Consider the following 24,036-nt stretch of genomic DNA (forward strand, 5'->3'; position numbering starts at 1 on the left):
ACTCAGGGCATCTGAGTCTTGGGGTCCCCCAGGGAAGGTTTTGGGGAGACCAGAGTGCGCCAGACACTGGAATCTGGCTGGTGGCAGCGCTATCAGATCTAAGCTGGTAATTAAGCTTGGAGGTTTCATGCAGGCACCCTCATTTTGGACACTAGGGTTCAGAATTGGGACTTATGCTTATGATAATGGGTAAATGTCGTCAGTCAGTCCTCCCTCCGTGAAAGCAACGGCAGACAATCATTTTGCGCCCTTTTCCCTGGATTGCCCAGGCAGACGCCATAGCACGGCAGCCATGGAGCCCGTTCAGCCTTTTTTCACTGTCACCGTATGTCTACTGGATGTTGCTGACAGACACTGTACTGCAGTGCTACACAACAGCATCTCCTTGCCTTTGCAAGTTAGCAAAGACAGTTACCAGTCATACTGTACTGTCTGCTACTGTCGTGGGTGCTCCTGACCGGCCTTGGTGAGGTCAGTCTGAGGCACCTGGACAAAAATGGGAATGACTCCCCAGGTCATTGTCTTCTTGAAGTTTTGTCTAATGGAGAGTCAGTCCTGCCTAGAATATCAGGCAAGTCTACTAAAGAACCAGAGAGGCAAATGGCCACTCCAGGTCAGAGCCCCAGAAATCCTGCAGAAATGATGAGCTGCATGCCATTCTAAGGGGTGCCCCTACAACAACACCACCCGGTGCTTCCCTCCTCCCTCACCCCTCCTGGGCTACTGTGGCAGTTATCCCCGCATTTGTGTGATAAAATAATCAAGAATGCATGAATTTGAAACAACACTGACTTTATTGCCTCTGCAAGCAGAGGTCAAAGGGGGAGGGGAGGGTGGTTGGCTTACAGCGAAGTAGAGTGAACCGCCATTCTGCACTTGCTCAGCCTATAGCTGAAAACGAGAATCTGTGATAAGCACTAGGATAGAAGCACAGGCAGGACCGAATCTCCATTTGTGTGTGGGCCTTTGGTTGACACTGGTAAAATGCAAAATGTCCCAGAATATGTATGTTGGGGGACAGTTCTAAATGGCAGCTAAATTTTTTTTATTTGCAGCAAAATGTGGAGGTCTAAGTATCTGATTGTGAGCCCTGGTAGCAAGGAGTAGGCTGAGGTAGGCGCAACCATGCAGTGCTGCTGACTGGGAGAACAGCCTGAGGGAAGAAGCCTCCAGCTGGCATGATATTCCAGGCAGAACTGAATTTCCATTACACACAACTTAAAGAAGAGAATGACCTGGAGTCATTTCCATTTTTGCCCAGGTGCCCCCAACTGACCTCACCGAGGCCAGCCAGGAGCACCCACGGAATGACGATGATGGATACCAGTCATACTGCACTGTCTGCCGTTCGCAAGGCAAGGCAAGGGAATGCTGCTGTATCGCGGTGCAGCACCGCGTCTGTCAGCAGCATCCAGTAGACATATGGTGAAATTGAAAAAAGGCGAGAAACTATTTTTTTTCCTTTTGCTTTCACCAGGGGTGACGACATATAAGCTGAACCACCTGTGACAATGTTTTTGACCCTTCAGGCATTCATAGCTCAGCCAAGAATTCAAATGGTTTTCGGAGAGTGCAGGAACTGTGGGATAGCTACAGTCGTCAGTCACCTCTCCCTCCATGAGTGTCCATTTGATTCTTTGGCTTTCTGGTATGCTTATCTCAGCTCCTTAAGTTTCATGCCACACTGTGTTGAGTCCCTGTTGTGGCCTCTGTCCATCATGGCCTTGGAGATTTTTTCAAATGTTTTGGCATTTCGTCTTTTGGAACAGAGTTCTGATAGAACAGATTCATCTCCCTATACAGAGATCAGATTCAGTATCTCCCGTATGGTCCATGCTAGAGCTCTTTTTTGATTCTGGAACTGTATGTTCACCTGTTCTGATCAACGCTCCACGCTGGGCAAACAGGAAATAAAATTCAAAAGTTGACAGGGCTTTTCCTGTCTACCTGGCCCGTGCATCCGAGTTCAGATTGCTGGCCAAAGCGGTCAAATTGGTGCACTGTGGGATAGGTCCCGGAGGCAAATACCGTCGAATTGCGGCCATGTTAACCCTAATTCAAAATGGCAATGTCAATTTCAGCACTACTGTCATCGGGGAGGAGTACAGAAATCAATTTTAAGAGCCCTTTATGTCGACAAAAATGGCTTCGTTGTGTGTACGGGTGCAGGATTAATTCGATTTAACGCTCCTAAATTTGACATAAATTCGTAGTGTAGACCAGACCTAGTCTTATTGAATGTACAGTTCAGATACTGTGTAATCTTATGATGCCTTTGTTCACCTTCCTCCGGGTGAGTCAAAACTATGGCTCTGTCCTCAGCTTTTTCAGCTAAATATTTAGAGGCATCTCCTCCTCTTCTCTCCCATGCTTGTAAATCAACTTATCACAGCTTTCAGCAATGTTGCCCATATATCCTATTGCCTTGACTCTCCTTCTGAAATCCTCATTCATGCCTTATTTTCTTCTTGCCTTGACTGTTGCAATTTGTTTACCTCTAAGGGTATGTTTACACTGCAGTTGAGAGCATGCACAAGCTAGCCACTGAGTATGGACCCAGGGTGTGTGAGCGGGCTTGTACTTGGGTAGTTAATCTGTGCTGCTGTCTATGCCACAAAATGCACACTGCTATTTTTAGCGCTCTAGTTTGAGCAGAGGCTGCCTTCCCAAGCTGGGAGGCATACTCCCAGCTGCAGTGTTAGATGTACCGTAAAAGTCTCAGCTCTCTAGCCTATGCATAATGCTTCAGTTCACCTTTACACCATATTCGTGTCACTTCTGTCTTCATATGCATTAATTGCTGTGAACTAGTTCAAAATTGCATTCCTTGTGTTTAAAATTCTTTATGGATGTGTTACAGTTTACCTTGCTAATATTTCCTTTCTTCTCACCTTTCTACTTCCTCTTCTCATCTATCAGCTGAGTCCCCTAGTATAAGCTTACTACACTTGTCCTTTAGAGGTTCTTCCATTTGACCTACCTGTATCTCTCCTTCCCCTTTTTCAGATTTTATCTTCAAACATATTTTTCCTCCCATCTGCCTATGCCTCTAATTTTTTTCTTTCTTTCTTATTGGCATTTACTGCATGTTTGCATGTATTTACCATACAATGTCTTTAATGTTTTTAAAATCTTTTGCCACATACAGTATGTGATCTGTGTCTAAATACTATCTTTTGCATTATTTAATTCTAATATATTTTGGGGTATAATTGGTACACAAAATAAAAATATTGAATTATATATCTTTGTATATGTCTAAATGATAGATGCCTTAGAGAGTTTTTCTTTAAGCTTTTGTAGATCAGAAGATGATTCCTTCAGTATGAAACAGTGAACGCTGTGAAACACAGAGCTGTAATACGTGTCTTCTCTTGCAGGAGTCAGTGTATACACTCCTTTGACAATCAGTTCCATTCCCTGGTTAAAACTGCTTTTGCCATTGATATTTTTTTAATGTCTCATTTTTATGAGCAAAATAGAATTCTCCAAAGCAAATCTTTGAGATAAACGAAAAAGAAAGATTGCAGAAATCTTTAAATGCTAATTGGATTCAAGGTCTTGAACTTTAACTTAAAATGTTTAGGGAGGATAACAACATTACATGACCCCTGGCAGTGTACAATATCTGATTGTTTTTAACAGTGTTCTTCTACTTGATGTGATCTGGGTTCATGGCAAATATTTGTCAGGTTTCCCGGGAGACAACATTGTAATTTTAAAAAAAAATCTTTGATAAAGTAGTGAAATATTTCTTAATATAAAAAAGAATGAGGTTTTGGTAACGGGCTAAAATTTCTCTCTCTAGGTCGTGGTTTGTCATGTGGTCCAGGTTGATAGTAACTGAAAGTCATTTTCCCTTCACAGCTGTTCAGTTCCTTATATGAAATGAGCTGGTTGTCCTGTACAGTTCCTACAGAACAAATGTCTATGACTGAGACAACCAATTCCTGTAACTTTGTTGGAAATGGGAGCAGTACCTTAGAAATGGAGTGGATGTCATCAGTCTTTTGTGGTGCAATTTGCAAGTGAAATCAAAGTAAATGAAAAGGCCCATTCGTGAGCTGAGCATATTCTTATTAACCATTTGCTATTTAGCGCGATTAACAACCTAAGGTGCAAGCGCACTTTTACCTCAAGGGATTTAGTCACTCATTAAAACCAAAATAAACTGCCATAAGTATTAATGAGCAAGGTGGATGAGGTAATATCTTTTATTTGGCCAACTTCTACTGGTGAGAGAGACAAGTTTACACAGAGCTGATCTGAAGAAGAGCTCTGCGTAAGCCCAAAAGCTTGTCTTCCTCACGAACAGAAGTTGGTCCAATAAAATATATTGCCTCACTCACCTTGTCTCTCTGGGACCGACACAACTACAACAACACTACATAAATATTATCAGAAATTGTCTGCTCAAAGGCACTACATGTCCTGTAGCTGACACTTCATCAAAATAATAAATTGTTATTGTAAATAATGAACTATAGAAGAAAGATAAAAATTGCTATACTGGATTAGACCAGTGGTCTACCTAGTTCAGTATTCTGACTGACCATAGCTGTTACCAGATTTTGTAAGCAATGGTACAACAGCAACAAAATGATCAGTTACAAAATAAACTGTTCAGTGGGAAAAGCCTAACCCAACAGAATGATTGCTCTGCTGTCATATGTGTGTATATTTATTTATTTATTGTGCCTTCCTTTATCTTCTAAGCGTCTTCATGACGTTTTAAGTTAAATCTGCTTGTTTCTGCTTATTAATGTAGGTCAGGTATTTGTCCCTATCTGCATCCATATGTGTCTGTTGACACATAAAATAAGTTCAAGTATTGCTGAGATCAGGGAGGATTAATCCTTACAAGCTGTGTCATCCTGACATTTGTCACAATGATTATATTGAAATAACCAAAAAGCAACCATATCCTTTTTGTTAATTTCAGCTATGATGAAGCATGGTGCTTCTAGTTACATTATATACTGAAATTACCAAAGGTGAGGCATTCCTTTCTTCTAGAACCATTATTTCATCGGAAGGGGAGTAGTATATTGTACTCATTAACCCTTGAGCACCATGTCTTCCAGCACACAGAACGGAGCCTCTGTTAGAGTGAATTAAACATAGTGAAAAAATGATTGTTTATAACTTTAGCCATTCTGAGAGTTAAAGTGTGTTCAATACACAATGTTGTGTTTAAGCAGAAAAGTTGCAGGATTTGGTTTTCTTACATTGTTCTAATTTACCTTGAGCTTTTAGTTTTAATAGCAAGAGTTTCATAAGCTTTGGTGTGATTAGAAGTGCACTGGTGATGTAGCCATATGTAAGGATAACAGGTGTTCATTGAGACTCCTACATTCTTCCACAAGGTAGTCACCTTCAAAACCACTATACCATTTGCTCTGCATCAGACAAGACAGTATTTTATTTGCATCTGCTTTTCTATTAAATTTTCAGGACACTGCAAGCAGTACTGTCGTTTTTCTCCCTTTGTATAGTATTTTCTTAGACAATTAATGCCTTTCAAGAACAATGGTGTGACTTCCTATTATGTAAATGTTGATATCAGAGCATTTTTTTATTTTGATTAATATTCAAATACCTTTGTGATATGTCATGATAAAAACATTCAGTTTAATTATAGAAATACCTCTGTAGAACCTTGATCAAGATTGGTATTTTTGTGACTCTGCACCTTAATTTTTTTTTCTCATATGTACATTTATTCTTGGGCTCTCCAGCATGTGGCTATCTATTGGCAAGGAGGAGAGTGATGCATTTGTCCTACTGCTTTAAGATAGATACAAAAAACTAGAATTCAGTAAGACTAGGCGGTGATTGGTTTGATACACAAGCAAATGAAAAGATTAAGTGGCAGCAAAGTATTACTAATTGATATTTCCCAGAAGTGCGTGAGATGGGTTTGGTCACAGAGATCCCCCCCCCCCTTGGGACTGTCACCTGACGTGCTGAAGTTACTTCTGAGCCCGTTTTTACTGCCATCTTGAGACTCCAGAACCCTGCTTTGTTGAGCCAGATGTGCTAGCCTGCTGAAACACAAACCCACATCTGGTCCACGCCCCCAAAGCTGCAGACTTTAACCAAAAACTGCTCACCAGATCACCTGTCTTCAGCACCCAGACACCCAGTTCTCAGTGGGATCCAAACCCCAAGTAAATCCTTTTTACTCTGTATAAAGCTTTTACAGGGTAAACTCATAATTCGTCTGCCCTCTATAACATTGATAGAGAGATGCACAGCTGTTTTTTCCCCCAGGCATTAATCACTTACTCTGGGTTTATTAATAAACAGAAGTGATTTTATTAAATATAAAAAGTAGGATTTAAGTGGTTTCAAGTAATAACAGAACAAAGTAAGTCACCAAGCAAAATAAAGCGAAAACATGCAAGTCTAAGCCTAATACATTAAGAAACTGATTACTGGTAAAATCTCACCCTCAGAAATGTCCCAATAAGCTTCTTTCACAGACTAGACTTCTTCCAATCTGGGCACAATCCTTTCCCATGGTACAGTCCTTGTTAGTTCCAGCAGACATCTTAAGTGGAAAGCAGGGGTGTTCTCATGACTGGCAGTCCCCTTTGTTCTTTTCCACCCCCTTTTATAGCTTTGGCACAAGGCCGGAATTTTTTGTCTCTCTGGGTCCCCATCCCTCTTTCTAAATGAAAAACTACCAGATTAAAGATGGATTCCAGTATCATGTGACATGGTCACATGTCCTGTGAGACTTCATTCTTCTTTACCCATGGACTAGCCCACACATACACAGGAAGGCTTGCAGGTAAATAAACCCATTCACAACCAATTGTCTTAGTCAATGGGAGCCATGAAGATTCTAAGCCCCCATTAATGGCCCACACTTCGCATAATTACAGTAGGACTTCAGAGTTATACTTGATATTTCTAGCTTCAGATACAAGAACTATACATACATACAAATAGGAGGAATATATTCAGTAGGTTATAATCTTTGTTATGATACATTACAAGAGACCTTTTGCATAAAGCATATTCCAGTTATGCTATATTCATATTCATAAAAACATATTCATAAAACACATGCATTGCAATGTCACAGTGAGTTCTTGTAAGGTCTTATTAGATATGTTTGGTTAAGGTTTGAGTTGCTGCAATTGCCTCAGTTACAGACCAATGATAGCCACCTTGTTACTGCTTGTGGATGGCTGTCTAGTGCTTATCTGGCTCTCTACATGGAGGATTCTTCTACAGTGTTTACCCTTCCCAAATACATACAACTTCTGAGATGGTTTAGAGGAGGGGTCAGCAACCTTTCAGAAGTGGTGTGCTGAGTCTTCACTTATTTACTCTAATTTAAGGTTTCGCATGCCAGTAATACATTTTAATGTTTTTAGAAGGTCTCTTTCTATAAGTCTATAATATATACCTAAACCATTGTTGTCTGTAAGGTAAATAGGGTTTTTAAAATCTTTAAGAAGCTTCATTTAAAATTAAAATGCAGAGCCCCCCAGACGGGTGGCCAGGACCCGAACAGAGTGAGTGCCACTGAAAATCAGCTTGCGTGCCGCCTTCAGCACGCGTGCCAGCAGGGCCAGGTCTAATATTTTTGCTGCCCCAAGCAAAAAAAAAAGAGCACCGCCCCTCCCCCCCAAGCGCCGTGCTGCGTAACCCCCCACCCCCGAGCACCACACTGCGCTGCCAGTCCTGCCCCCTGAGCGCCATCTGCCCTAAGCTCCTCACCCTCCGACCCCAACGTGGCCCAAGTCCCTGCGCCCCTGAGCGCGTGTCACAGTGCCCAAGTCCCGCCCCCTCCGAGCGTTGCACCAGGACACACCCAGGTTTCTGGCCCCTAGGCGCAGGCGTTTCGCCGCCGGCGTGCGAGTCTGCGGCTCCGGTGGACCTACTGAGGCATTCCCGTGGAGGTCCGCTGGTCACGGTTCCATGGAGCTGCTGCAGGCATGCACCAACCTGCGGGGACCAGCGACCTCTTGCAGAAATGCCCGGCAGGTCCACCGGAGCCGCGAGACCAGCAGACCCTCTGCGAGGCACGACTGTGGCAGCTCCCCAAGCTGCAGCCTCCCTCCCCCCCCCCCAATGCTGGCGCCCTAGCGACTGCCTAAGTCGCCTAAATGAAAGTGCAGCCCTGGCGACTGCCCAAGTCCTTGCCCCCGAGATTGCATCGTGCTTCCTCAAGCGCTCCCCACCCCTCCCGAGCACCACCACTGCGCCGCCCCAGTCCTGCCTCCCCAGCGCCATGCCACGCTGCCCATCCCCCTCCCCCCCCAGTGCTGCTGGCCGAACCAAAAAACAAAACCAAACCGACACCGCCCCGTCCCATAGGGCCACACAAGCACATGCTGGTAGGCTGGTGTCTGGAGCCGGCCCTGTGTGCCAGAGATTCCTCCTTGGTTTAGAGTTATTGATTTTGAATTAGAAAGTCATAATGATTATGCAAATCTTTAATATTAAATACCGTGTTTTCCATTTGAAACAAAATGTTGAGTGATGTTACACATATGTTGCATTATACCATTTTTGTCTGTTTTCTTTTTTCATTTCCAGGTCTGGCAGTTTCTCTTCAACTGTTTCATGGAACATTGAACAAATTAGAAGAGATTACACATCCAGTTACTCATGGGTATCGATAACAAGGAAGCTGGGTTTTCCATATTATCATGCTGTAGGTTAATAAGAAAGAAAACAAAAAAATGGAAATCATTTAATTTGATACTTCCTTCCAAAAAATTCTTTACTTCAACAATTCAAATGTCAACCCACTGGTCTGTTCTTCCACGCCTTGGAAGTCATTCTGCTATGACTGGTGATTTGGTAAAATTTAATCCTAACTTTGCACAGGTGCAATGACTACGTAAGATGAATTGCACTGGAGAATCAGGTTGTAAGTAAAGTAAGATGTGATCAGTGGAGTTTTTGGGAGTTGTTGTAAAAGCTGCATCTAATAAAGCTCATGTACTGGCTGACACATTCCGTATGGTAGATAGTTTGAACCAGTTCGCTTGTATGTATATTTGATGAAAAAGAACGGGCAGATAAGTAGCTGCACAGATGGCATGATATGAGGTGCTCAAAGTTTTCTAATAAATTGGTATTTAACAGCATGTGATTAAACAGGTGTTAAGAAAGGCTGGATAAAGATTAATATGAATGTGGAGGTGTGATATAGTAAAATAACTCGGATGATGCTGATCACAATTTTCTCTGCCTAACCTAATGACTGGTTGTTTGTATAAAAATATGATTTTTTAAGAAATGTAATAGAATTATATAGCCAATATCTCTTTGAAAGAAACCAAACTTAAAAACCATAATGACCTGAAACTATTTTCTTTTGATACTATTACTGACTAAAACTTGAAATGCACCAGTGGTATATATTGTCCTCATGACTCAGTGCAGATTTTAATAGGGACTGCTCTGCCTGGTATACAGCTGTATCCTTGCACTCTTAGACAGTCAAACTAGAGACAAATCCCGTCCCAATTCAAGAAGAACATGCTTAAATCATTCCAAATCAGAAAGCACTTAAAACTCCCAATTATAATCCTATTGAATAATGGGATTAAGCACGTGTTCCTGAATTGGTCTAAAATCTGCAGTTGTAAACCATTTTATGCTTTTACTGCCTGTTAAATATCTGACTTTCAGTATCAGTATTTCAGATCACTAAACCAGCAACTGGATGTACAGAATCGTAGGTTATAAAAAAAAAAAAAAGTCATGATTGTTGTGTGTAAATATTGGAAGTTTATTGCCAAATGAGTCAGACACCGTAATGTAATATCAATTCTACATGTATGTTATGAAAGAGTCAAATTAAAATTATGGACTGCTATCTAATTTTATTTATTTGGTGTGTCGGTGGGCGTTTCTATAATTAAAATAAGTAACATTTTAAAAATTATATAAATGACAACAGTGGAGTAGCTTTACTGAGAAAAAGATAATTCCCAGTAAGGGAAGAATCTACAGCTCATTGTTCATGTATGAGTTAATAGCTTGCTGCTCTTTGTCACTTGTCTACGACTTTGTAAATAATTCTTCCTCCTTAGATTTTTTCCTTATCTTCCTGGTGAGAAACAAAGTGATTACTAACATATTATGAAAAAACTGTTATAATACAGCATACTGTAGCCAGCTGCTGGAGAAATTTCACAGTTCAGTTTCACAGCTAAGTATTATGCAGATTGATTTGAAAGTTGGTCTATGTATACATGGATAAATAGATTTCAGTGTGCTCAATAATTGTCTGCATATTTCTGTGTTGAAATCACATCGCTTTTGTCTATCTTTACTGGTGTAAATGAAATTTTTATCATACTCAGTAATTACTGTACTCTAGTCGTGACATTCCACATTGCTAGGCAGAACAGTAAACTGTAGAGAGTGAAATTATGCAGAAAGATTGGCACTGCAAATGCTGGTGACTTTTAAATTTCATCTGACGAAGTGGGTATTCACCCACGAAAGCTCATGATCCAAAACGTCTGTTAGTCTATAAGGTGCCACAGGATTCTCTGCTGCTTTTACAGATTCAGACTAACATGGCTACCCCTCTGATACTTTTTAATTTTTGTTTTCTCTTTAAGCTTCTTTTCTTCAGAAATGCTTTTGAGGTTGTGATCAATTGAAATATTAGGGAACGTATATAGTCATTTCATATTGGAAACATCTGTTATTTTATTGCTTCCTTTCTTTTTGTTGCAATTTAGTATTATGTTAAGCTCAATTAACTGAAGTCATAATCAAGTCATGCTCATAATCAAATATAGTTAAATTATTAAATAATAGGCTTGATGTACAGTGTAGTTCAAACTCTCTAGCACAAGTTTTTTATAAAACAGTCCTTTTTCTGAGACTGAAGTCTGACAGGATGAGGCCCCAGGATGCTCTTTCCAGGGCAGATGTAAAACAGTTTAAAACCCCACATCTTTTAGGAAATGGGAAGATAGACTCTGATGGACAGGAAAAGCCACTTATATGTCAACCTTATTCAAGCTTTCAATGGTAAAACCCCCAAAGAGAAAAGGAATAACGAAGATAGAAAATGAAGGGCAATTATAGTTCAAAAAGCACCAGTAAGGGAACGTGTTTTCAGATTTGACGTGTTCAATGCAGACACTGCAATTTGTGCTAGAGAGTTTGAACTACACTGTATGTCAAGCTTATTCAAGTCCTGTGCGGCTCACAAGCCTATAGCCAGCAAGGAGAAGGAAATGCTTAACTACAAATGTATTTTCTAAGTGTAAGTGGGATATTGGGGCAGATTCTGTACAACTACACCTACACACACTTTCCTGCACCTCAGTTTCAGTGTGCTGAAGCACGGGCCAGAGTTCTCTTTCCAGGACTGCTCAGAAAGCATTAAGAAGAGTTAAACTTAGGCCACGGCTACACTGGAGAGTTGCAAATGTGGCCACACTGCAGTGCTGGTAGCTGTCAGTGTGGCCACACTGCAGCGCTTTCCCTACACAGCTGTACGAAGACAGCTGTAACTCCCAGCGCTGTACAGCGGTAAGTGTAGCCATACCCTTAGTGTAGTTTTATTTAAACCCTGAATTTAGGTCTTAGCAGTTCCAAGTCACCTTCATAGACAGAGTACCATTGTTTAGTATATCAGTATTTACACTGAATATTAAGCAAGCCAGACACCTTGAACGGTACTTGAAACGACCTTTAAATAACTGTTTGTTCTAATGAAAGATACTGGGTTGTAAAAGTACTACTGTACTCTTCTATACAGGTTTTATAAACTTTTTGGCTGTTTGTACAGCACACATTTACATTACTGGAATATAAGTCTGATTAGTAGCATCTGAATCACAGTGTACAGCTTTTGTGTAATGTGTTTATATTCATTTATTCTACCACACGCATTCATACGCCTTCTTTCTCTCTGATCTTCAGAGGCAGTCCTTAGAGTAGAGAGGTCTAACCTTCAGTGTGTGTCACCAGAACTCTTCACAGCTGGAATGATAACAGAAGTGTGTCTCGGTCTATATCCAGTTCCGTCTCTGGGGTCAAGAGAGAGAAAAGTCTGATTTGTGGGACCTTCTTGCGAGCAGTGTTCAGCCTCCCTCTCTTAATGGTTGGCTTGTTACTCAGTTTGTTTGATCATAAGAAAATCTTGTTTTAGCCATAATATTACAGGTCTGAGACATCTGCACATAAAATAATTAATCCCTTGGATTTATATAGGGTGCTATCTTTCCCCATATGCTCAATTAACTCAAAGAAGGGATTTTAAAGCTCTCACCTCCTTGAGTTCTTCCTTTGTTTTTCCTATGAATTAAGACAGAATCACATTTGAAAGCAACTGTCATAAACAGATGGTTACGGGTTAATGTCTCTTTTACCTGTAAAGGGTTAACTAGCTCAGTAAACCTGGAACACCTGACAAGAGGACCAATCAGGAGACAAGATATTTTAAAAATCTCGGTGGAGGGAATTTGTTTGTGCTTTTTGGTTTTTTCTTTGTTCTCTCTGGGTTCTGAGAGGGACCAGACATGTATACAGACTCTCCAGTTTTCTGAAACAGCCTCTTCTGTTCAATTTAGTAAGTACCAGTTAGAAAGGCAGTTTAGTCTTTTGATTGTTTTCTTTATTTGCAAATGTGTATTTTGCTGGAAGGATTTTTAACTCTGTTTGTTGTACTTCTATACTTGGGCTGGGAGGGAGGATTCCTGTGGTCTAGGTGAAGTTGAAAGACCCTGTAACATTTTCCATCTTGATTTTACAGAGATAAATTTTACTTTTTTTTCTTTCTTTAATTAAAAGCTTTTCTTTTAAGAACCTGTTTGATTTTTTTGTTCTATCTTGTATAAGAACCAAGGGGAAGGGGTCTGCACGCACCAGGGAATTGGTGGAAGAAAGGAGAGAAGGGGGAAGGAAAAGCCTGATTTCTCTCTGTGTTAGGATCACTATCTCTCTGCAGGAGTCGGGAGGGGGTGAAGAAAGGGGGGAAAGGTGAATCTTTCTCTTGTTTTAGATTCACGGAGCTGACATCGTATAGTCTCCCAGGGTAACCCAGGGAGGGAAAGTCTGGGAGGGAAGGAGGGAATAGTCCCAGCTCCTCCTTGTTTTTAGATCAAGCGTTGTTATGGTCTCTGGGTGTCCCCAGGGCAGTTTTGGGGGACCCGGCAGTGTACCAGAACTATATCTTCTGGTTGGTGGCAGCACTATCAGCATCTAAGCTAGGTAATTAAGCTTAGAGGAGTTCTTGCAGACACCCCATCTTTTGGGCTAAGTTCACAGTGGGGAGTTGATACTTGCAGCAACTATGTATAACTAAAGGCTGACTTCCACAGGCTATGAACTTCTAGGGAAAAGCTCTCTTTTAGTAGCCCTTTTACAATGCTGACTTGGTGAGACTACAACTGTGTGTGTAAGTTCAGACACACACATGGGTTCAGAGCAGGGCAAGTCTACAGTCCCAAGCTGGGGTTTTCACCACCTCTAAAGTGACAGCCAAACCAGGCCACAGAAAAGAGGACTTTGGTATCCTACCCCACAGGTATAACAAAAGTCACACAAGCAATTCCCTACATTAGTTTCAGCACAGTGCACTCAGTATACAAATCCTAGGCTTGAAGAACACCACGTAAATAGAAATATACGATCCATAAAAATAAGGTCACTTGATCCCAAAGGACCCAAGTGAAATGATCAAAATCAGATCTTACACACAATCACACTGTTGCCAATCCTTTAGAATCTCGATCTAAAGGGTTTATTCAAAAAGGAAACAGAAATCAATGGGGACTAAGAATTTGAGTGAAATGGAATCAATCACAAACAGTAATGGCAAATCTTGGTTCAGGTTTGTGGCAATGATTTGCTTTGAACCTGCATTTTATTCTGTTCTGGATACAGATCCCAGCTGGGATGATCATCAGTCCTTGCTACAACCAGAAACTCACACAAACATCCAGAATATGAAGCAGGATTGAAGACAAGATGGAGGAGCTGACAGAGCGTTTTTAATATCCTTCCATGTTCTCTGCTTTCTATGTCCCAAAGACAAGCTGCCATCTACATGGCAATGGAAGAACCTCAATGATTTCCTGTCCATTCAGGCATGTCCTGGATACTGCTGACGTCAACAAGGTTACTGCGCTGTCTTTGAATGGGTCAGTTGTATAGCCGATGGTCCTTAATGGCCATCAAGCAGGGTAGGAACTGGACACCAAACTTGTCTGGGTGGTCACCCAGAAGATAGCACAGTTTGAACTACGACAGTATAACCAATCTTAGACTTTAACTACAAAATGAAATGGCATACAAATGGCATAATCATAAAGCAGCAAACAACCTGTCTTAGACACCTTAATTTGATCCCTTTTAACAAGATTTGGTGGTCCACCTACAGGACCTTGGTTTGCAGCAAAGATCTATACGTCCCAGATTTGTCATAATGCAATTCCACTAAATCCATAAAACCCTTTGCAGTGGGTCATGCATTTGTTTAGTAGGTTTATCCTTGGCTCACTTGCAAGAACAGGAAAATCTACCAGCAAGCATCTCTTGACCCCACATTCAGAATGAGACACTGTCTTCAAGCCTAAGGGGGACATAGAGGGTATTGCAAACGTTGCCACTTCAAGATCTGACTGTTGGTACGATGTGTTGTCAGATGCTACCGAGTGTGTGCTCTGCTCTCCTTCCTTGTTGTATCATCGGCTGCGTGCATTGTGCTTCCTCGATGTGCTGCCAGTTTGCTGGATACGCTGACACACACACGCCAAAGAACTCCCAGCCACAGAGTCTAGTAAGGTACGAGCACGTCGGCAGTCGTTTATTGCCGTATTGGAATACAATAATCTTCCTTAGGTTTCTTAGCCTATTCAGGCATATACGATATGTACCCACGGTCAATGGGATCGGCTCGCGTCAGTGGCGGGACGCTCCACTGCCCCCTAGGCCGGACAAAGACATCGCCCCAGGGATGCATTCTTATACACAGGTACAAACAAGTTACACATCACTCCTGACGTATTGAGGTGCAACCCCTCTACGTAACAAGGTACAACCCTTCTAAGTAGCAAGGTGCTGCCTCTCACCTTGTTCATGTTGGTTTGAACAAAACAACTCTATCCATCATATTACCCTTTTGCCCCTGGGTCGGCCTGTTCCTTGTTATCTGTATGGAATGTGCAAGAATGTGAATGTTCTGATCTCTACTGTTCAGTACCTTTTAGATACGTATCTTTTTGCAGCATCAGCCCTTTCCTTGCCAGCTTCTGTGAGCAGAGCCTGCCTCTGGCTCACAGCTTAACTTTGCTTTATGTTAGCAAAGTCTTAACCATTAGTTTAGTTCGGGCCTCAGGCCTCATACTGGGCCTTTATCAGGGCCTTCACTTACTACACTGACCACCACCTCTTCAGATAAAAACCAGAACCTTCTTTTCTTTCTTCTCATCAGCTGGTTCACACATGAACTGCAGCTACTACTGAGAGGTTCCAAGCATTAGTGAACCTTATCACAGAAGTCTCCATATTCCCCCTGATCACTGCCAGGGTTTGTCTGCACCTGCTGGGCCACATGGCAGCATGTACATGTGTACATATCCACCATGTCAGGCTCCGGATGCGACCTTTACAGCAGTGGCTGGCGATGGTCTATTCCCAGTCCAGAGATCATCTGGAAAAGGTTGTTACCATCCCACCAATGATACCTACCTCGCTGCAATAGTGGACCGACCCCAGGGTGGTCCTGGAGGGAATTCCATTCAACAGCCCTTGTCACTCAGTCAAGTTGATATCGGACACCTCGGCCCTCAACTGGGGAGTGCATCTCAGCAACCTCCAGACTCAGGGCATGTGGTCCCTGGAGAAGATGACATTGCACATAAATGTCAAAGAGCTCAGAGTGGTCCGCTTTGCATGCAGAGTCTTCTTACCGCATCTTATGGGCAAAGTGGTGAGAGTGTTAACGGACAACATAGCCTCGATCTTCTACATCAACAGGCAAGGGGGAGCATGCTCATCAGCTCTCTGCCAATAGGCACACTGTCTGTGGAATTTCTGCATCAGCCATGGGATCCACTTGAAAGCTTGTCATCTCCCTGGCATCATAAACCTGCTGGTGAATCACCTCAGCAAGTCCTCCTGTCACCACAAGTGGTTGCTCCACCTGGAGGTAGCCTGCATGATCTTCCAGAGGTGGGGAACTCCACAAGTGGACTTGTTTGCCATGAGACAAAACAGCAAATGCCATCATTTTTGTTCTTGGCAGGAGCTGAGAAAGGATTCTCTCTCCGATACCTTCCTCCTGTTGTGGTCAGGGAGCCTGATGTACATGTTCTCACCAATTCCGCTCATCAGCAGGGTCCTGGCAAAGATCAAGAGAGACAAGGTACAAGTTATGATCGCCCTGGCATGGCCTCACCAGCGCTGATTTGGCACGTTGATGATCCTGGCAACAGGCCTTCCTTGGCCCCTGCCCAACCATCTGGACCTGCTGTCTCAGGACCACGGATATCTTCTACCTCCCAACCACGCCCCCTAACCCCCCTACCTCTCCACATGGATGCTGCAAGGCTGAACCTGGAGGAATAGATCTGCTCTCATGAGGTCCAACAAGTCCTCCTGGGAAGTAGAAAGCCTTCCAGTAGAGCAACTTATCTGGCCACCAAGGATTTCCCGCTGGGCATCCGAGTGCGGTATCTCTCCTTCATGCTCATCTGTATAGTCTATCCTAGACTAACTACTCCATCTGAAGAACCAGAGTCTAGCACACTGTTCAGTCAGGGTGCATCTGACGGCCATCTCTGCCTTCCACGTGCCAATCCAAGGTCAGATGGTATTCATGTCATATCAGTCAGATTCTTGAGAGGCCTCGGGAGGCTTTTCCTGCTGGTCCGGGCTCCATTCCCACAATGGAACCTTACCTTGGTTCTTTCTAGGCTCATGGGCCTGCCCTTTGAGCCACTGGGCTCCTGCTCCCTTTCCCACCTGTCATGGAAGGTCATCTTCCTTATAGTGGTAATGTCGGTAAAACGAGTCTCAGAGACTAAAGCCCTGATGTCAGAGCCACCATATACAGTGTTCTACAAGGACAAGATTCAGCTGTGACCACATTGGGCCTTTCTGGCAAAAGTGGTGTCTTCCTTCTAGGTTAACCAGGACATCGTCCTCTCAGTGTTTTATCCCAAATTGCACACCACTAGTGAGGAAAGGAGGCTGCATGCCCTGGACATCAGATGTGCCCTAGCGTTCTACCTGGAGCATAGCAAGCCTTTTTGCAAGTCAACCCAACTCTTTATCAGGACAGCAGACAGGATGAAGGCCTTCCGGTGTCCTTGGAGAGGATTTCCAACTGGATCACCTCCTGCATCCAGACTTGTTACGAGCTGGCACAGGTCCCATTGCTGCCAATCGTCAGGGCCCATTTGACCAGAGCTCAGGCGCCCTCAGTGGCCTTCCTGGGGCACATTCCTATCCAGGATATTTGCAAAGCAACAATGTTCACACATTCATAGCGCATTACACCACAAGAGGCAACACTTGGTTTGGCAGAGCTGTGTTACAAGCTACATGTTCGTGAACTCTTATCCACCTCCAGGGGTACTGCTAGGGAGTCACCTAATATGGAATGGACAAGCACACAAAGAAGAAAAGACGGTTACCTTTTCCGTAAGTGGTGGTCTTCGAGATGTGTTGCTCATGCCCATTCCATGATCTGCTCTCCTTCCCCGCTGTCAGAGTCTCCAGCAAGAAGGAACTGAGAGTGGAGGGACCTGGCTGCGGCCCTTGCATTGTGGCAAGTGCGCGCCACTCCGGGGCACGGCAGAGATGGTCCTCTGCAGATACTACTGAAGGCAAAATTTCCGGCACTGGTGCATGTGGTGAGCGCACACACCTATTATGGAATGGACATGAGCAACGCATCTCGAAGAAAAACAGAAAAGGTAACTGTCTCTTTTCCTTGCCCAATCATTCTCACTTCCCTCTTCTGAACTTCCTCTAATTCTGCAATATCCTTCCTGAATGGAGTGACCAGTATTACACCCAGCATTGATTTATATAGCATCATTATTTTTTCTCTAATATTCTCCATCCCATTCCTTATGCATCCTAAAATCTTGTTTGCTTTTTTTGACCACAATTGCACATTGAGCTGAAGTCTTCACTGAGCTATGTACACTGACACTCAGCTCCCTTTCCTACAGTTAATATAGAAACCTCACAGGGTTCTATACTGTAACTTAATTTTTTCCCCCATAGTGTGCATAACTTCACATTGTGAACATTGAACTTCACTTGTCATTGCATTGCCCATTCACCTATCTTTGTTAGGTCTCTGAAGTTCCTGACAGTCCACTTTTCAAGAAGCTATTGACTCCATAACTACCAATGTCACTTCTGGATCTATTCTTTTCTCTGCTTATGTGTAGGAACACATGTTCCAATAAATCTATTCCTCCACTCACATGTTGTGCCCCCTTTCTCTGGAATTTAAAAAAATGCTGTATGTAGAGCCTTGTGGGTTGTGTAGTTGTTGTGAAAATAACCTCATAGCCTATGATGGATGAAGCTGTGAGCACGTTCTTTATAAGTTATTTTCAATAATTTATGACTTTGAGAAGGAAAATTGCATGTCTAGCATACAAGAGCTCAGGTGAATTTAAAAGTAATGCTAATGAGAGCTGTGGCATTAATTCCCTGCTCATCATATTGAGCATTTACCTCTGCATCTGATTGTACATTATTTACTTAATAAAGAACCATTACTTTTATTAAATAAATGTGCATGCAGTGAGAAACAAAACACACTTGTGTATTCTTCCATGAAGAAATGATGTGAATTTTTCACCTTCCACATTAGATGACTCAGGCCTTCCTACTTTTTCTACGTTTGTTTCTTTTCCTAGTTGCCAAGACTACAAAAGTTAGTTAATTTTTTTACCTTTGCTAGTAATGTTGTCTGACTGCATTAGGTACCCAGAAATGAGTTTAAAAGAATATTGTCAAGTAAATTCCAGCGTTCATAAAACTATTATGATCTGTGAGGAATATATCTTCTGCATTCAAAATCCTACTCTAATTCCTCTTTTAAATCGTCAGTTCTGCCAGACAAGCTACCATTTGTGCAAGTCTTGAAGAGTGGGGCACTGGAGGAGATATACATGAGCATGTCTCAAGGTGGATGAGTAAAATGAGCTTTCTCTCTCCACACACAATTTTCTCCTCCTGCTGTGTTGATTTGCTTAGTGCATTGGGAGACAAGGTAGTGAGAGTAGTGGTCTGAGAAAGGGATTAGAATTGTGGAGTGCTCGGAGAACTTGTTAATTGCAGCTTTGCTCCCATTATAGCTTATGGGTCTGGAGAGGGGAGTAGAGAGAGGCTGCAAAGTGAAATTAAACAGTGTTTCAGAGATCTGGTTGCTTTCAGGTTGCTGCTTCTGCAGTTGAAGTGCAGGAGCAACCTGTGTGTGGTAGGCAAATTCATTTAGCCAGATGCCCCTGACCTCAAGTGCACCCAGGATTTCAGCAAGTCACTGTCAGGTTTGTTTCCCTAAAAGCTCCAGGGGAAAGAGCACTTCTTTAAAGAGACTGCAGGCAGAAATATTCTGGCAATCTACTTCTGCATGAGCTAGCATAGGCAAAATAACTGAATTTCGTAAATCATCATGCAAAAAACTTTAGGTCTCTCAAAATCCTGTTGCAAATGAAAATTTGAGGACTCAAAAGCTATTTTAGAATCAATTTATGAAAACTGTTTGAAATCTGGTTAAAAATGCTTCACTAATTTTGACCTCTCCTGGAAAATATGTGCATAATTTAATTAGTACTGTTGTGGCCTGTGTTTTATTAATATTATTTTTATTTATTATGTCTTTGTAAATCTTTTACCCCACTTTTGCTTGAACGAATTTGTTTTAAGTCTACTAGTTAAAATCCTATATGAGACAAAATTACAAAACTATTGAGTCAGGAGTTCTTTCTTGAATGGACCATTCACAACGTGCTGGCTAGACTAGAAGTAGACTACCTTGTGGGTGTTAACCCCAGGAGCAAACACATTTGAAATACTGGTACATAGTCAATACTGGTATCTTTAGATACAAAGATGATATATGCATACAAACAGGATAATCATATTTGATGGATTGTAACTTTTCTATTGATACCTTACATGACATACTTTGTACAAAATTTGTTGCAATTATCTAACAGTAGCAGTATTAATTATGTCAATGGTTATATTTCCATCATACAGCCTCACAGCGGCATCCAGCTGCCCAGGCTTCTCGCCCCGGCTCCCAGCCAGGGGCAGGATCCAGCTGCCCATCTCCCCAGGAGAGTGAGAGACAGCTGGTCTCTAGCCCTCTGGCTTTCTTCTCAATTTCATGGCTCCTGCAGTGTCTACACAGACACTGTGTCACCCTCACTAAACCAGCATAAGCCCTACACCTCTCATGGAGATGAAATTATGTTGGTGTAGTAGGGCATTTAAACTGGCGAGAGCAAGGCTGTAGTGTAGATACTGACATAATTAGGTAGCTTACGTCGACTTAACTGTGTGGTGTAGAGTAGGCCTGAGACTATATCAGCTCCAGCTCTACTTCTGCAATATGACCCGTATGGATGGCAGCCAAATCATAGAAACATAGGGCTGGAAAGGACCTCGAAGTCAAAGTCCAGCCCCCTGCACTAAGGCAGGACCAAGTAAACCTAAACCATCCCTGATGGGTATTTGACCAATCTGGTCTTAAAAACCTCCAGTTTTTAGGATTCCATGACTTCCCTTAGAGGCCAATTCCAGTGCTTTATAGTTAAAAAGTTTTTCATACCATCTAACCTAATCTCCCTTGCTGCAGGTTAAACCCATTAATGCTTGCCCTATCTTCAGTGGGCATGGAGAACAATTGATCACTGTCCTTCTTATAACCGCATTTAACATATTTGAAGAATTTGCACAATCCAGATAGGCCCAAACAGTTTTAATTGGAGCTCATTTGCCTGGTACCCTGTAATTCCTTAAACTGTGTTTATTCCCTGTGAGAGACCATCATCTGTCCCAGATTCCAAGTCTCCTGTGCCAGCAAAGGGAATACAAGGTCTCCTATGCTTCACTAATCTTATTCTTTCTCATCTAGAATCTTGTCATTAGATCTATCAGCAAGAAGAGAAATAGCTTTTCTGTATGCATGTCTGAGACACTTCTCTAATAAGCTTTGAGGTTGGTTCTGTACAGTCTTTTGCTCCCTTAGTGATTAGTATAATTTGATCCAAGATTAAGGCCATTTTTGTCTGCAAGTTGCAAACTGAAATCATATTGTTTAACAGCTGTGTAAGTGGTGCTCAAAAACAGTACAAAAAACCTTTGCTATCTCCTTATGTTGTATTTTACAGAGAGTGATGCAATATTACTAGGAGAAGCCTTTTGTGGATAAAATTATACGTTTTCTGCTTACATATATTGCACTGCAGCAGAGTGATCAAGTAGACATAGGGAATCAGTTTTAAAGCTGACTTCCAAAAGGTGTACCGTTATCAAAAAGCTCTTCATGCTTTCTGGAAATTGCACAAAATATTGCATATTTCTGGACTTATAACCATAGATATTTAGCTTTCCCTGAGTTCTAAAAAATGGAATATTTCTTATAATTGTATTCTGTCATGTGACATACGTGAACTTAGCTCAGAATTACTTTCTGCTGATTCAGGCTGATTAGTGGTTCGTTTTTGTTTAGCTGATTCATTTTATTAAACTTCCCCAAACCCCACACATTTTTCAATTAAAAATCAACACAGTCTCTGTGAGAGTAGTTTTTACATGAATGTGTTGAAAATACTATGTAAGTCAAGGATTTATTTGCAAACTAAACTGGCCTTGGCAGCTGCAGCTACATTCACAATTGCAAAGCAAAAACAAAGCGTCAGGAAGAGGCCATCACCCACCTAAAATACAATCAATTTGTGTTTGGCTCCAGTAGCAAGTAATCAGATTATAGTTTATTTCACCAAAAAGCTTTTTCCAACATGGTTAGAATTTAAACTGTCATTTTTTTTGGCTAGAAAAGGAAAAAACTGCCCTCGACTGCAGCTTATAGGTTTTAAACCTTACTCCCCATCTTCAAATCACCTCAGATACTGTCCTTTCACAAAAAGTTTGCAAGGCTATACAAGTCACTCTGCAGGCTGCTCTGGCTTGGCTGGAAAATTAAAATTGTTGCCTGCTTTACTATAAAAAATAATTGTCTTTGCACTACTTCCCTGTAGCAGAAAACCCCCAGACTAGTCCCTACCTCTTCCCCCTACCCAATTGTAATTTGGATCTTATTCTTTATTAAGGTTCTATTAATAAATTGTTAATAAATGATTAATGGATGTTTTAATAAAAGGTTCATTGAATGCTACAGATTGCAACAGAGCCCCAAAAAGTCAATATAGGTTGCTTATATCCATGGATAATAATCTATAACACCATTTTCTGCTGTGCTTATTTATAACCCTCAATAACACATATTGGTGGTGTCTGTAACATACTTATAACATGTTTTAGTAAACATTTATTAACTCTTCATCAATTAACTCTTCATATAAAACATGGCTAATATTTGATTCGCGCACCAATAGTTAAAAGTTTCCAACAGACACTCAGCTGTGCACTTCTACCTTGGTCCCATGCCTTCCTCCCAAGCCATTGCATAAGTGGCTGAGATCAGCTAAGCATATCCCATTCCTGGCTGCCTAAGCTCCTGTAGGCTCAGTTCTGCTTCTTTAGTCAGCTGTTTCTCTTCCCACTATGACTTACTATTATTTTCATTTTGTAGCACGTAGGTGCCTTATTTATGGACCAGGATCCCAGCGTGCACAAACCCAGAACAGATAGTCTTGAACTTACAGTCTGAGACAAGAGAAATCAGATGGATAGAGACAGTCTGGAAACATTGAGACAATATTAATCAGCATGATAGGCAGTTGTCTCCATACATTAGCAACCTAGCTGTTGTCAAGTTTTTTGTAGACTGATGCAACCTGTTCTCTTTTGCTCCACTCCCACTCAGCCCCTTTAGATACTTTTGCCTTTGAATGGCTGGTCAGTGCTATCTTGTTTGATGTCATTAAGCCTACCTCCGGGATCCTGTATCTTCTTCGTTAGGCAGGCAGGAAACCCAACACTTTTACTAGGTCAGATAGCAATTGTACTTGCCCCAGGCTTCTGGGCTATAAGATTTTTTCTCAGCCTGACAACCAAGCTCTGGAGGTGTTTTCTTCACATCGAGGTTGACATACAATTGCAGGATCATATGGAGCATCAGGCAAATAGCCCTACACTGTGTGCAGCAAATACTCAGGATTCATGGGAAAGTTAGGGCTGAATCACAGACGGTATTATTGCAGTTTCCCCAGCTTCCGTTAATTTAATATGACCATACCATAACTTCTGTATTTTTCAAAATTTGCATGGAGATTTAACCCCACAACTCCCAGTGGAAGTCCACATGAGAATGTTCAGATCTGTAAGTTCTTCTTCGCATGCTTGCTTATGTCGATTCCATTCTAGTTCTAGGTGAGTGCGCGCCCATGTACACAATCATCTGAGATTTTTATCTTATCAGTGTCCGTAGAGTGGGCTCATGCGTTGGTTCGTTAGGTGCTGTCAATCCTACGCCTTCTCAGTTCCTTCTTACTGCTTGTGACAGTTGGTCAGAGAGCTTTGTTATGCATCACAAGAACATTAACGGTTCTTACAGTCCATTGTTAATAAACAAGAAAAAAATGGACCTTAATTCCTGGAAAATGCATATAGTTCATTGGAGCAGTCCTCAATTCTACTCAGGCCAGAGCCTTCCTCCTGAGGCTTGGTTACAAGCCATGGCAGACCTGATCTTGTGCATGCAAGCCCACCCTCTCACCAACGCTCACGTTGCCTGCAATTGTTGGGCCACATGGCGGTCTGCATTTGCGTGGTCTGGCACACGTGGCTCCACCTCAGGCCCCTGCAGGCATAGCTGGCATCGGTCTATGTCTTCAACAGACACAGTGTGAACTATATGGTCAGGGTCCCGGACAC

The 24,036-nt window shown here is 42.1% G+C and overlaps 1 protein-coding gene across 1 annotated transcript in view; it reads left to right on the forward strand.

Annotated features, from left to right (window-relative positions):
- DOCK4 (dedicator of cytokinesis 4) overlaps positions 1-24,036 on the forward strand; it is a 421,428-nt gene that overhangs the window by 239,534 nt on the left and 157,858 nt on the right. The window contains 2 exon segments of the mRNA XM_032782929.2: positions 8,557-8,586; positions 8,589-8,678. Of these exon segments, the coding sequence (XP_032638820.1) occupies positions 8,557-8,586; positions 8,589-8,678 (120 nt within the window).

The sequence above is a fragment of the Chelonoidis abingdonii genome, chromosome 1, assembly GCF_003597395.2.
Source record: "Chelonoidis abingdonii isolate Lonesome George chromosome 1, CheloAbing_2.0, whole genome shotgun sequence".
NCBI classification, from domain to species: Eukaryota; Metazoa; Chordata; order Testudines; family Testudinidae; genus Chelonoidis; species Chelonoidis abingdonii.